Consider the following 16,325-nt stretch of genomic DNA (forward strand, 5'->3'; position numbering starts at 1 on the left):
CTGCAGAAACGTTCAGGGCCAGTTCATGTTGGGGTTCACTGAATGAAGCCTGCCGAGGACAACAGCCGAGAGACACTAGGTTTCACACCCAGCAGGACCGGAAATAGGAATGAAACTGAAAAGTGAGAGGCACACTCTTCAAAGAACGGCAACAAATGACACAATAAAGAAAATAAGTACTGTGTGTGTGTTTAATAAATGCTACCCACACAGTCTGGAGGGGTCAAATTTTTAACTTCTGAAAGATTCTAAAATCCTAGGTGTACTAAATGAAAATTCAAATTAGATTAATTTAATAACTAATTTAATCCTAGTTTTAAGATTGATATACCCAATTAATTCAGACCTTGCATTTATATCCCTCGTTTATTAACACTAATCTGCCCATTAACAAGGATTTATGCACACTCAGCTCACAGCATCGCTTAACGCTTTAATCTCATGCCATCTCCACCAGACAACCCTTGGCTGCTGCTTCAAACACTCCAGGCAGCAGATTACATTGGCACCTGGTTTGATATGGTCTGATTATGACATGCAGCAGGCCAATCCTGATACAGAAAATATCTGGACATTTTCCTTGTTTCGTACTGCACACTTAAGATCAGTTCTCTTAGGGATTTTTGTAACAGTGTGCATTAACAGTCAAACATCTGTGTAGATTCGTAAGACAGGTCAGGTTGTGCTGTATAGACACCTGTTGTATTCAGAAAGGAACCTGACAGCTAGGCACAGTAAGGGATATTGTTGTGTCCTACATGGACTTCTGCATAAAGGATCAAACGATTAACTTTTAATATACTGGTCCTGAAATGTGTGCCATTTAGGGTAATTAAAGGAGATGTTTTTTTAGTATATAAAATGCTTGTGAACAATGGTACACAAATCAGACGGGGAAGGTATAATTGTAGGAGTCAAAAACCCCAGAGAACAAAAACAAAGCACCTTATTAAATGGGAGAAGGAAACATTGGTTTTGAATGAGGGAGAGAAAATGTCAGCCTGAATTCCAGGCCCCTCTGTTTCAGAATAAACCTCCTTTCACACCTTCACAGGGAACAGTGCCTGCGCAGCTCTTCCCAGGAGGGCGAGTCGTCGGCACGGCGACCTCTTCACTGAGCCTGGAACAGCAGGCCCTGAGAGTGCCGTGCCGGGTCGCACCCACCTTCGCAGTGTCCGTCGTGGGCGACCTGGATCTTCAGCCCCGTCAGGCAGGCATCCCGGTGGAGCTCGCAGTGATTCCGGTAGGTCCTGCCGTTACTGCCGCACACGGGCCTCTTGTGAGGTTTGCATTCCTAAAGAGACGACGACACCGAGTTACGCCCTCGCTATCGGGCAGAGCCCACGCAATCAGCCTGCTCGGCTCTCGAACCGGAACGCCAGCGTCTGTCGCAGCGCAACTTTGTAACACAACCCCAGGAGGAAGGTCAACACTCGGAGGCAGGCTCGCGTGTAAGGATTCCACACACCAGCACGACATTTCGAAAAAAAATCAAGTTTAATCAACCCTTTGCCCACCTTTTCCTTGAACGTGAAACGCAAAGGAGAGGACACTTGGTGACAGGAGTCAAAACCCCTCACAGAACAAAACTAAAAAACAAAGCACTTGGAAGAAGCAGTGGTTTTGAATGAGACTCCGTGTGTGTCACGCACATTTAGTAAATATTCAACAAACCGATAAGCAGACCACCTTATGGTCAAAAGGGCCGCACCTGATCTCACCCTTATCAATAGTTCCTGCACAATGAGTCGACAGCTTCGACGTCCATAAGATTGAAATCAAACGTTCAGTCATCAACAGAGGAATTTTGCCTTGGAATATATAAATAAAATACATATATTTTGTGGAGCTCCATTTCTATTGGAGAAAGGGCTCTTTTGCACACTGAACTTCCAAAGTTAAAGAAAAATGCACTTGGGGCATTTCCTTCCACTGCCAGTTCCTGATTATAACACCTGACTATTCTGTTTCTGCCACTTAAGAGGCCTCCAGCATTTTTTTTAAATTAGAAATGGTTTTCGGATTCCTGAGGCTAATACACTTAAGATTTGCTGGCTTGTCCAGGTTATTAATTTTGGGAGTTTTAATAACGTTCCTCAGCTGGACGGCCAGGATCCCACTCTGCTTCAGGCCTTTCTCTCTCCCTTCACAGGGGTTCGTGCGCCACTGACCCCCTGTGACACCAGACTCCCCTACGGCACACTGACACCGCCCTCAGGCCTGCCGCGTCCTTGCTGTCCTCCAGGTCAACAACTGTTGTTAAATTACTCATAACTATTTTTTAGTTTTCAAAGCTAGAAAGTGAGGTTCTTTATCTGAGGGGGAAATCCCTCCCTACAGAATGCATCCCTTCAGAACTCATGACTGAACATTTGAAAATATGGTGCAGTGGCTCTGTGGCTAAGGATCTGCGCCTGTCCCACGGCCAGCGGAGGAATCCTACTCCGCTGGGCCCCTGAGCAAGGCCCTTAACCCCAACTTCCCCAGGGGCGCCGTATAAATGGCTGACCCTATGCTCTGACCCCAAGCTTCTCTCTCCCCGTCTGCGTGCCTGTGTGTCTCATGGAGAGCAAGCTGGGGTATGCGAAAAGACAAATTCCTAATGCAAGAAATTGTATATGGCCAATAAAGTGATCTTATCTTATACAGATTAGATACAGGTAACTCTCCCGGGGTTTCAGTTTTAGGGGTTTGTGACTGAGGATTTAGGGATAACAAACTCCGCCGCTGGACTGGAACAAAGCAAGCTTTAACACCTCTGAACCAGATTCAGGTCTTTATTAAAAGCCTCTTGTGACACGTGCAGCCCACGATTTCTCATTAGCACAGCAATTATTTTTCCCCTCTCTTATCTGTGAAAATAATCACTGGTGATACATGTTTTTAGTGGCTTTATTCATGTGCTTTATATTTCTTGACATATCCTATATGACATTGTGCCAGTCCCACTAATTAGGCTTTTATTACACAAGCAAGCAGACTGGGTAAAACCCTCATTGAACTACAAGTAGTAGGAATTTGTATTTCCTTTCATTGGAGTTTTGAGGGAACTTCTCTCACAGACAAGAGCTTTGTCCCTCAAACTTTTTCATTTGTTTTTCTGTGGCCTGGCTCTCCACTCAGGCACAAGGGCTGAGAAGAGAACAGAGTGACAAGGACGGGGATCCTGAGTCAAGCATTTGCAAAGCTAACCCAATGGACAACATCACTATCAATAGTGAAACATGAACCAGAGGACACAAGTGGGAAGTATGGGGAAGCACATTTAAAACTCAGAACAGGAGGCACTCCTTACCCAAAGGGTAGCGGGAGACTGAAACAAGCTGCTCAGCCTTGTTGTTGAAGCCTCATTCCCCCAAGAAACAGCTGGCTACATTAACTACTCACTACCAAATGGGCTTCATGAACTGGGTTCATGAACTAAAGTTCTTAAAATCATGGTGGCTTGTGTCCGCTGTGTTCCTGAACACAGGAACGCAGGAACTGCAGTTGTAAAGAGACACTCACCTCAATACAAAGGCAGGTTGGCTCTCCTTTCTCAGTGATGGCACATTCTCTTCCTGCCCCGCAAAACACATTGGCACAGATCTTGGACTTGCTCTTCACCTCCTGCTGCAAGAAACAAAAACAACAACAACAAGGACATTCAGTTTCTCTGTGACTACAGCACTGACCAAATTAAAGAAAGCTGTTCAATGAATTCTATGTTGCATGAATATCTTCTTTCTTGCACTCAGTGTCGTCATTACCCATAAACAAAGAACAGTAAAGGGTCAGAAGCTGTTCCCTTTAGTTGTGGAAAGGAAAAAACCAAACATGACTGTCACCAAAAGATGCCTGATTATTTTGAAAATTTTCAGCAGGGGGGGTAACGCATTGGTTAGCATTGCTGCATCGCACTGGGACCCTGGGCTCAATTCTGGACCTGGGGTGCTGTCTTTGTGGAGTCTCTATGTTCTCCCCATGTTTGTGGAGGTTTCCTCCAGGTGCTCTGGTTTCCTCCCACAGTCTAAAAACATACAAGTAGGTTAATTGGCTTTTGGGGAAACTGGCCCTTGTGTGTGTGAGTCTGTGTCTGTGTGCTCCCTTCCCTGTGATGTGCTCCCTCCCAGCTGGTGCCTGTTGCTTGCTGAGATAGGCTCATGAACTGTGTTCATTAAACTACCTTAATCTGTTCCATTATTTTAATTAGTTCCATTATTTCTCCTGCTGTGTTTACAATGACAGGAAAACATTTTTTTAACGTTCAAAAATCCTATTTAATGCACAAGTAACACATTAGTAATGTATAAATAACAGCTCGATTTTTGTCTGTATAATAGCGCCATCTAGTGGCAGAATATCAAACTACTCGCAGCTCTTTTACAGGAGTATGCCTTCGACTTTTTTTTTCTCAGTTTAAAATCTTCAATCAACTTCAATAAACTGATGATTGTTTATAAACCAACATTCAGACTAAACCGTCGCCTTTTCATTCACAGACATCTGGAATTATCTTAAAATGCGTTATTGTTAATATGTAACAGAATATATAAGTGTAAACAACTGATGTTAACCCTGACCCTGACCCTGACCCTGACCCTAACCCTAACCCTAACCCTAACCCTAAAACATGAAGTGTAAACACACTGTACGCACCAATTGTCCAGATTTTATAAAGCAAGAAAAATATACTGTACCCGGCATGGAAAAACTTTATATGTTTTACTATCTTTACATATACAGTATCTTCTCTATATGTACAGATAGCGTATCTATTGATATCAATATATATTTGTGTTAACTGAAACAGAGGACCCAAACTGCAAGGCAGACTACGCTACTGCGCTGCGCTCATAAGAAAGAAAGGAAGACTAGAAATCTAATAAAAACCAAGCTACAAGAAGGATCTTAAGGCATTTTTTTCTGAATTCTGATTTGTTTTTAAAAGCTGGGTATTGCAAAATGTCACGCATACAAGTACATTTCTAGTGAGGTTTTGCAGTACCAGCTAACAACACAAGATGGAACTCACGACTTTTAAAAATTAACATACGCATATTAAAAAAAACGGAAACAAAACTCTTCTTTCATAATAGTGCCTCAAAATGTCTCTTGTGAATAATGAGAAACGTCTAAAACTAAATATTAGCAACACTGAAAATAAAAAATTAAAACGTGAAATGAAAGTAAACGGTTCACCACTCGGGAAATGATATTTCACCAAATCTTATCTGGACCTGACCATACTTGAAACCCTTTGTAAAAGTAAGGTAGCAATTTCACTTTAACTGCTTAATTGAAATAACTAAAATGCAGTCAAATTAATCCATAAATAGTACTGGATATATTAATTCTTCCCTCATAAACATAATCTAAACAACTGCTCAATGATTTAATGATGATGAAATGCCCCCTCAAACACCAAATAATATAAGAACAATAATTTTTAACATTTACATTTTGTATATTATGGATTAATATGAATACTTATTAGTTACTTAGTGTCACAGAAATCATAAAACCACAAAAAGTGTATTGTCCAAAACCGCACAAAGACCATTCTTTCTTTTTCCCAGAGTATTTTTTATTTTTAAATCTTTAAGTATGTTAAAGGTGTAGATTTAAGTTAAGATTGCACAGTTCAAATAATAGTTTAGATCAAAGAGCTTCAAAAGTGAATTGATGTGTTAAATAATAAATTAAATAACAGTTAATTAAATAACTGTTAAATAACAGATCAGAGTACCAGAGGTATTCACGTACTCTAAAAGTCCTCTGAAACAGATCATCAGTGTTGGTGTCTGTTTATTATTTTGCTAGTTCTCACACAGTCCAAAATATCTCATACCTGTGACCAATTTACTTGTTTTCCCTTCAAAATTTTAGGAAAAAAGTAAATCGAATCCTTTTAGCTCCTTGTGCCAAATATACATTTGGAAAGGTTAAGTGTGTTAAAGAACTGTCTTAAAAAAGATGATTTTTGAAAATGTTGGGCAAAGAATTCATATTGCAAGAGTTGGGCAGTTAAGATTATTTTTCATAGTGAGTTGATTCATTTGATTCAGTGCAGTTAGATGAATTAATTCAAATGATGTGTTTACTTTGTCATTTGATTCACCAATTTACTTGAATGAAACAGCACCACTTGAGTTGAGTCTGAACCAGAGAACGACTTGAAAAATTATTGGAGTTTCAGTGACTGATACAGAAATACAAAATGTGACATTCAGAGAAATACTTCCTTTCCCTTTTTCCATGTGAAAAGATGTGTAGTGTGAGGAAAAAAAGATGAATATTTTGTGAACATCCGGAGAAAATATGTTATATAGACAGTTTAGATGATGAAAACTTGGCCTGCTTGTTGCGTACAGTTGTCCTTTGCTTTAAAACACAAAGTATGTACTTCTCTTCTAGTAGTAGAGGTATCCTGTGCTTAGTATTATTACAGCAGTTTGACGTAATTGTTTTCAAAGCTAAATCAATGCAGTTGTCAGAAATAACCAGCAAAAATTCATTCTTCACCACAGTCCTGAGAACCAGACACTATGAATGTGAGAGCAATGCATGTTTGATGGAGTTTTACAATATACAATTGTTTAATGTTTACTGTATCACACTGGATTTGAGGTTCCCAAATCCTCCCTTCATTCTCTGATCTCTGGGGTAAAAACTAATGCATTTCTCCTGTGTTGATTCGCTTGACTCGATACCCCATTCGTCTCCCTGAGCTGAAAGACCTGAGTAAATCAGATTAGCAATGGATTAATTTGTTTCACTGAAATGATTTGTTCAAAAATAAATCACTGTCTGCAAACTGCACAGCTTTACCTGTGAGCAGCTTCACTAGCTACAGTATATCACCATTGATCTCACTGAAACTGTAGTGTTTCTGTAGAAACTGTAGTGTTTCGCATTGTCTCAGTAGGAGATTTTTGAGAACAGTGACAGGGCCTTGTAATTACAGTATTGTTCTTGAGTTAAAGAAAAGCCATGTTGTATGGTTCAAGACAAGAGGGATAATTTAAATATCTTAGGAGCTGTGAATGGAAAGCAAACATGCTCGATTTGAGTTGCCACAGAGCAATAGCAATAGCGTTGGAAGTATTCTCTTTTAATATCGCTATTATATCTACCAAATAATCTGAGTTCCACATTTTCAGTGTTTTGATTTTTTGTCACATAGTAACTTATTAAATTTGCCTTCTACCGATTCTGTTTTTTTAGCAAAAAGTACTTAAAGTGACAATTGCACAACATATTGTTGTGCTGCTGCTCACCTTATGATGATGTGTCATGTTGGTCTCATCAGTCTCTCAAGCAGAGTTTACAGGTGATGCTGATCACTAATCCCAGCTCAAGTGCAATTTGCATTTCAATCCTGTAGTTTACTAATTGATATTCATATACACCTATCCCTCAGTATGCAAGAGTAATTCAATCCTCAACAACTCTGTAATGTGAAATTTCTCATAGCAATCACTTAAATCATCTTAAGCCTTCCTGAGGTCTAGTAAATTGCCTAATATTACACACTGTTAATTTAGGGGTCTTGACTTGTGAAAATTACAACACTGTTAAATGTTTATGCTAATTAGCTTATTTAACTTAGCATACTGTAGAAGTTGACAAGACAAAATATGTAAAAGTTAGAAACTCGAACAATTTATAGCAATTCCAATATCTTTCAACTTCTCACCATTTTCAATCCTTTCTCCCACTTCACGTTCCACAACCAGGGGGATACGTTCCTTGTTTTCTTTGTTTACGTGACACCTGAAGCTCTGACAGCACTCTTTGCTGACATGATGTTGAAAATAAGGACAATGGCTAACAATTAAGTAAATGAGAGCTCATTGGAAGTGCCTTCATTGTAGTGGAAATGGCTCTGTACAGTGAAAAACAGGTATTAAAATCCACACTTCTTTGTAGTAAAAGTTAATGTAAATTGAGCTGTTGTATAACCAGGGGTGGGTGTATACAGTCTCTTAATTAACTCATAGGAGACATCCAGACAAAATTCTTTTCAATGGAGCATAGATTTACATAGTGTACAATAACCACAACAATGATATTTTAAATAAAATAATGGTTGTATCTTATAGTTTGATACTATATGATATTTGTGGCCTACTTGGAGTACATTTAAATCAAATTTGGCCCATCATAGCAAATGAGTTTGTCGCCCTTGTCTTAAGTATACCTTAGATGTAACCATGCTGGGAAAGCTAGGATAATTCCATAAATTATTTTCTTAACAAAGGTTCTACTTTAGAGGGCATCAGTGCTCTTTGGTGACTGAACTTGTGGTTTCAGCTCCCTTATTTTGACGATTTCCTACAGCCACTACCTTCTGTGGAAACTTTAAGGAAAAGGCAGTCTGGCAGAATGCTGCATTACACATTTCCCATTGCTGAGAACAAAGTAAAGTAGGTGTTCTAAACAGCTCTGTCTCTTTTCAATACTGAGGCAAATGCAGAAGAGCACTGCTGTTGCAGCTGCATGCTGAATATACTCAGCCAGCCAAGTCACAGCACTGGCTTGGGAGTGATCCTCATTTAAGCATCTTCTGCAAGTAGACTGCTGAAAACAAAATCTGACGTCTTGCCTTTTCAGTGTTGTTTAGCCTGATGGCAGTTCAGCACTTGATCTTTTCAATTTTAACGCCTCCAAGGTACAACTCCAAAAAACATAAGATTGCCTCCTACCCCTGAGTAGAGGAGACTCAGTAGTCAACAGTTTCAGGACATACAGTAAAAAAGGGAATCTAGGATGTAGTGCCTCCTATCCCAGAGTCAACAGTTGCATGACATGAAAAAGGAGTTTATGATAGTGTTCCTCCTATCCCTTGCCTGATGATACTCAAATCTGTCAACAGCTTCACAGCTGGCACCCTGAAAACAGTTCCATATATTCAGGGTAAAGTACTCGAAAGGACTGACACTCTTTTCCTCGGGTCATGGTAAAATAGCACAGTTAAGTGTCACTGGAAATGAGCGCTCATCTGGTGCTACACACACATTGTGGCCAGGCTTCCCAGAGGGAAACCCAGGACCTGTGTGGCTTTTCACTGTGCCAACCTAATCGAAGTTACTCCCCCATGTGTGATGCGCAGATGGGTGGCAACATTCCCCCAACCTATTCGATTCTGTACCCAGTTATCAATCCCTGGCACTGTGCTGTCGTAACCTATCAAGATGCTTTTCTCACACATAAAAATAACTCACGTTTACATTTCTAGGGAACAGATGGTTAATCACAAGGCTAGAAAAACAGACAATGAAGTCTTGACTCTGAGCAACAACTGACCTTTACAGCACAAGATGGTGACATTTTACCAGTCATTAAAAGGCAAAAATTACAAACGGTCACAATTGTAGAAGTGAGGTTTAATTAACTTGACTCTTCTAAACATCTGTTTAATCTCTGAGAAACAAGAAAATTATTTCCAGTCATTAAGAGCCACAAAATCATGTTCAGAGTGTCCGAAGCCATACACCTTAACATTTATCACTGGATTTTAAAAAAGAGTACAGTTCAGTGACGAGCACTCATACTCGGGAGAGGAAATTTTACAATTTACATTGTAGATAAGCACGGAGCATTACACGCAGGTAGTAAAAATAAAGCATAAATGTAAATATTTCAAATATAAATACAAAATGGAAAATACAGAACTAGAAGAAAGCCACTTATTTCCTGCAGACAAATTCATCTTCTAGACAATGTGTGGAAGCAATAAAAAGGTGAACAGAAAGTTAAGATACACAATATAGTTAAAAGTGCAGAATCCAAATTGAAGGATATTATGTTAAAATTGTATAAAAACATCAGTACAGCCTCTTTCAGAATATCGTGTACAGTTTTAGTCACATGTCATAGTAAAGACATTGAGAAGGACAATCACATACATTTCTGGACTTTAGGAAATGTCTTACACAGACAGGCTGAGAGAACTGGACCTTTTTATCCTTGAAAGGAAAGACTATGAGCGACCTTATACGAGTAATTCAAAATCCGCAAGGCACTTACAAAATCAACCCAGAAAATTTCTATAGAATGAACAATGAAACACAAACTAAAAGGACAGAAGATGAAATTATGTGTAAATGTGTTTAAACCTGAGAGCAGGAGGGTCTTCTATACACAAGAGGTTGTAGGAGTAGGAGTACCTGTCTTGTGTGCTTGTCGTTCAGTCAGGTTGTACAGTGTTAGCGGTATGCTTCCACAAGAGTGGAAGATACAGTCCTGAGCTGTTTTAAACTAGCATTAACGTTCTGTGTGCTTTTCATTTTCATTTTAGCTACTGCCTACAAAATAAGGATAAATCAAAGGGCAAAGTTTAAGAATTGTATATTATCTTTCTGCAAGCCTGAGAAGAAACACAGTTTAAGATAAAGAACTACACCAAGGCCACAATCATCAGCTCTCTAGAAAGGATTTCTTAACCCATCACAGATATTCTTGCCTCCTTTTTTCCACAGCACAGTTTAACAAGGCCAATCTGCTTGACGAAACACAAACATACTGATAATTTTGAACTGACATCTGCACTGTCTCTGCTTTTACTCAGTACTCACAGGAAGACCTTCATATCAACACAGAACTGAACCCCTACATCCATGCATCTGAACCCCTGCATCAAAAACGACTGAATACTTCAGTGTGATTAAACTACTGCAGGGAGGCCAACAAAATAAAAGAGTGGAAGAAAACCCTGAGATTTCATCGGAGACAGCCTTGGCGTATTATGCCCCCTTCTCCTGGGATTGAGAGAGATGTCTCAGGAAAAAGGTGATTTATTTCTTACTGGGTTCCATTATACTCAACTCCTCAGTGACACTATGGTTCTTTCGTTGCCAAGACAACATAAAGCTCTTAACAGGGTCACACCGAGTTGAGATATTTCTGTCTTGTTGGAATTGGAGAAAAGGTACAAAAAAGTGGCCAATTCAATCTGTCTAGCCTGTTTGGCTGTTATTGTTAATTGATCCAGGGACCTTATCCAGCCTTTTCTTGAATGAAACCAGGATATTAGCTTCAACAATATTGCTGGACATGCTGTTCCAGACCCCCACAATGCTTTGTGTAAAGAACCCCCCCCGTTCTGTTTTAAATTCACCCTTCCACAGTTTCCTGTTCTCTGGTTTGTGTTTAAGTGCTAATTCTGAAAAGCTTATTAGGCTGACTTTGTTTGAGACTAAAATGCTTTAGTTCCTTCAGCCTATTGAATTAGGACATTTTATACCCCGTTATGCATCTGTTTGTTCTACACCGGACTGGTCCAGAGCAGTAAATACATTTTCTGTAACATGATAACACAAATTGCACAACATTTTCTAAAATGATGCCTTACAATAGGCCATGTACAATTATAACATAACACCCCTTTATTTAAATTCTACACATTTGACTACATGTATTGACTATGTATCCTAACACTGTTTGTATTGCTTACCCATAATTGTGTAGCAGAAATAAATCTGGGTTTGTGTTTCTCACTCTATAAATTAGGCAAGATAGCAGTCTTGCTAGAAACTTAGCTGAGGAATGAAAACACGCTGTGTTCTTCCTTTTCAAAGCTCACTATTTTTTTCTCTTTTCTCTAACAAGCCTTGTGTGTTGCTTTCCTACATATATCCATTACATATACATACTGTACAACACAAAACCCAGTATGTCCTTTTTCTTGGCTTTCCACACAAAAAGCAAAACCTGAAGGCTTATTGTCATCTTGGCCATCAGTACCCATGGCAGTGAAAATCTGACATCCATGACAGTAATTTCTCAACTCTCGCGATTTGGACAGTAAAAGCACAGTTGGTTTATAGATTTTTAAAATGAGTCACCCATATTGCCCTTTCAATGTCTGCACCAATCAGAGCACTCTGAAGCCCTGGCAGAGTGGTGCTGTAGCAAGTAGAGAATTTGGCCAGGCAGGAAACACAGCTGTGCTGGGGAAACAGAAGTGGGTCAAGGAAGGATTCATTCTAATGATACAGAATCTTTGATTGACACAGATGGGGTAGCCTGCACTCTATGTGTCACAAACCAAACTTTGTAATTAACTCTAAAAAGGAGGCTGTCTGCTTTTGATTCCTTTTGATGTACTTTGATAATTTGTGTATACTTGTTTCTTATGTTGCTTGCTTTAATGTAGCGCCTTGAGATGATGCATCATGAAGGACACTATATAAATTATATTATGTTAACATTTCAGCACATCACCAAGGCAACAGCCTGCAGAAAACTAAGATTTACAGATTCACCAGACACTCCCGCGGTGTCAGAAAGGAGGGGATAGAAATGAGCACTGTTAGTCAAACCAGAAAAAATATATATTAGAAGACTAATATATGAACTGAGAAAACCGAGTAGGCCTTGCTCTGGTTAAGAAAAGTAAACAAACAAATCTGAAAAAGTTCATTTATTGGTGTTACCAATATTGCACAAAAAAAACATTAGTTTACTAAACAGGGAGACTTGTAGTATTTTAGGTTGCCTTGACAACAGAACGCTCTTATCTTCAGAGTGACATTGAGTTGAGACACTCAATTTCTTATTAAGTAGTCTCCCTTTGAAAGCAAACACCCCTTAATTGTGTATGTTAATTGCAATTCTGCCACATCTTAGATGTCTGTCTTGGTGTTTTTATTTAGAAATACATCAGACAAGGAGGATATAATGTAACATTAATGGCCCACGATTGCCTTTAATTGAAAAGTCAAGTGGAAGGTGCATATCTTCATGCACTTCGAAGGTAAAAAAAACCTATACAAACTGTCAGAAACTACATTTTTACAGATGTTGAATTTCTGAAATACTTACACTACAAGTCAGTACTAGGCATCTGTGGAGTGAACAATGACTCACACCACTGGTTTTACCTAATTGCGGACTTGGCTGACCCAGATACTTTGCACCTCTCTGTACCTCAACAGGCCCACTGCTGGCTTGGAAAAAAGGCCATGTAAGAGTCTTAACCAATCAGGTGAGCAGGAGCACAGGCAGAGGCCAATCAGACAGCGCCAGGTAGAGCTGAAGGCACAAAACACAGCCCTCTTCAATTAACCCCCCTTCTCCCCTTCCTTACTTCCAGCAGCGAACCTCAAGAGCCCGGCTAACGCAGTAAAAAGAAGCTCTTGTAACCTCTGCACTGCTGTGCTGTTTAAAGTGCCAGAGCTATTCTTTCAGCTGAAGTAATGGGATTTCTAGTTGATAACCCTAAAACAAAACAAACTTCAGTCTCAGCTGCAATCGTAGGAAAGTAAAAGAATACTGGTCAAGGACTGAACAGGACAGAAGGTTAGGCACACTAGTCAGAGAATACTGCATCTGGGTGATTTTGTTTTAAAACACTTTGAGAATGTTACTTTGTGAGGCACCATAAAAAATAAAGTTCAGCATTATTCTTGTTTGAATATTAATCATTATATTATCTAAGACTTCCATTCAGATCTACCGGCCCACTGGTTGAAGTCAGATGATTTATTGACTGATATATACACTTGGGGCAGCATGGTTCTGCAGTGGTTAGTGTCTCGCAATGCTGGGTTCAATTCTGGACCTGGGGTGCTGTCTCTATTCTATGGAATTTGTATGTGCTCCACATGTTCATGTGGGTTTCCTCTGAGTGCTCCTGTTTCCTCCCACAGTCCCAAAGCATACTTGTAGGTTACAAAGGAACAAGTAGAGGTTTATTCCATGCCAAAAAGAGAAAAAAAGAAACGCAACATTTCGGCTGTGGAGCCTTTTTCAGGCCTCTTGTGTTTCTTTTCTCCACTTTCCAGGATGGAATAAACCTTTACTTGTTCCTTTGCTGCCTCCGCACGCTGACGCAGCTCCCTACTTGAACCGCTTGTAGGTTAGCTGGCTTCTGGGAAAACTGGCCCTAGGTGTGAGTGAGTGTGACCTGTGCGGGACTGGCGTGCCTTCCTGGGTATACCCTGCCTTGCCTGCGGGGATGGGCTCTGGCCCCCTGTGACCCTGAACTGGAAGAAGCGGTTAAAAAATGGATGGATGAAATACAATTTACCAGGTACGAAGCACCTATTTGTGTAAAAGACATTTTGTTCAATATTTTGACGGTAGAAAAAAATGGATTAACTATCAATCCTGCATGTTTGGGTACAAAATATTTTTTGGGACCAAAAATATCTGATTATCAAGTAAATGTACCCTATATTTTTAATATTAACCAGCATCCTATATCATAGGTTTGCTTACTAATAACACACAGTACTTTTTGATAAATATGCTCTAGCAAACTCAGTTTGCTTTTCCCAACACAATGACCAAACTGCTTCAGCCGAAATCCGACCGACAGACTTCACTTAACAAGCGCCGTAATTAAACTTCATTATGTTTTCAAAGGCAGGGGGGCCGATGAAAACTCTTGAGAAACTTCTTCCCATGAGCTCACAGTGCCCCACTGAGATAGTACTCAAGGACAAATTCTGCTATAATGTACAGCTGTTTATGCTGATAATGATGTTGTTCAGCACACATGCTGCTCTCATACTCGCACAGACCTTTATTTTCTAAAGGCATCCAAAACACGAATCCCAAATCTCACCTAAATTCCTTCAGCGCAAACGCGTACATAGCCTATAGACAAAGGCTGTTTTGTGGACAACGTAAAACTGTAAGCCAAGTGCGTGTTTCTTTAACAGAACGGCCACATCTGGCTCTGAGCTCTGTTTTCCTTGCGCTGTTCCCACGGATGCCATAATTTCTACCTCCCCTCGTCGCCCCCACCCCTCCCCCTCCTCTGCAGTGCCCCACCGCGTTAGTCATAATGTTAATAGTTTCCCAGCTGAATCTCTTAAAGCAATAAATTCGCTTTCCTGGAGACTCATTCCCTTTGCATGCTGTTTTTTTTTTGTTGTTGTTGTTGCGTTTCTTTTGGAGGGCTAACATTGTTTAATGGATTTTCAGTAAGAAGTCACTTCGGGTTAAATCCTTTTAAAAATCGGAAGAGATCAGACAAAACTTCTGCCGCAGTAACGCATTAATTCCGGAGACCGGTGCTGACCTAAACAGGACTCACTCTCCTCGAGTCCAGCATTTGACTTAAAATTGGCCCATAGGTGCTGGGAGCAAAAGAAGAGCTCGTATCTGTCTCCCTCTCTAGCCTCTGTGTTGTAGAGATGAGAGAGGATCCCTTCACTTAATTAGGCTTCAGCACTCCTGTACCGCAGCTCTCAGGATAGAGGTTTCTATAATTTAATCCCAGTGACACCCCAGAGAGATGAGGCATAACTTCTAAAATGGAATTTATTTTATCAGTTCCACTTAAACACATATAATTACGCACATTAGGGGGTGGATGAATTAATCATTTGAAGGCTAATTAGACGAACGTTGCGTTCAGCTACCAATTTACTACGATCGAATGGTTTTAAGTGCCTGGCGTAAATGGATCATTAACAAGTATGCAAATCATTTGAAACGTTTGTGTCTCACAGAGTGGGATTTGCTCCACATTGCAGAATTTAATCCTTCAGGCTGATGAAGGTATGTAGTTCTGAATGTAATGGTTTGAAAATTAAAAAAAAACTTGCAAAGGAACATAATGTTATATCCCTCCCTGCAAGAGTCTACTAAGTGTACAGGCATGCACATTCTGAAAGTGTGATTCTTTCTAATTCTGAAAGAAATTAATCAGAACAGCCCATTCATTCATTTCACAATACTGACACAGGCCTTATGTTGTGGCACTATTTAAAAAGTCTATTTCTATGTGTAATAGCAGTGACATGCTATTGTCATGCTATGATGGTATGAAAAACCACTGGTCAGACTGGACTACAGAAAAACTGTACTCTTGATTTCTGTACTCTATGATTTCTGCATACGCTACTTCAAGGTCACAGGAAAAGAAATAGGCACTGCTTCCTCTGGTTTCATCAGTCCTACATTTAAAATTCTGTCGAATGCCTACATACTATATATGTTCTCTTTAAAATAGAAAACTGCTCAAATAAAATTGACTTCATGTTGTCAAACATGTTTGTTTCAGACATGACGCCTGGAAAAATGGCCTGTCAGGTGGGTTAATGACAGCCTGGCTACTTACAAATATGCTAGACCCTTCTGATTAATACACATGCCCACAAATATTTCTTATCATATGCTCAATCTCTAGAGACTCTACAGGGCGCCTGCTTAGTGCTCAGTGTTGTGGCTCAATAATGGAGCATAAATCTCTCTGATTCTCTCAGTGGTGTGCATGGAGCTTTAATACGTTCTTCAAGGACACGGGTTAAACCAATACTGTGAAAAGATGTCCAGGGAACTGGAAATCATCCTTGAGAGCACACTTCACAGCAACTCTCTGTCACAAA

General features: G+C 39.9%; 1 protein-coding gene across 1 annotated transcript in view; it reads right to left on the minus strand.

The window, feature by feature from the left end:
• Positions 1-16,325, minus strand: part of fstl1b (follistatin-like 1b) — a 51,584-nt gene that overhangs the window by 13,457 nt on the left and 21,802 nt on the right. Inside the window, exons 3-4 of the mRNA XM_088914856.1 lie at positions 3,508-3,612; positions 1,165-1,294 (exon numbers count right to left, since the gene is read on the minus strand). Of these exons, the coding sequence (XP_088770982.1) occupies positions 1,165-1,294; positions 3,508-3,612 (235 nt within the window). The remainder of the gene's footprint in view (positions 1-1,164; positions 1,295-3,507; positions 3,613-16,325) is intronic.

Source organism: Atractosteus spatula, chromosome 4, assembly GCF_055471065.1.
Source record: "Atractosteus spatula isolate fAtrSpa1 chromosome 4, fAtrSpa1.hap1, whole genome shotgun sequence".
In the NCBI taxonomy this organism is placed as follows: Eukaryota; Metazoa; Chordata; class Actinopteri; order Semionotiformes; family Lepisosteidae; genus Atractosteus; species Atractosteus spatula.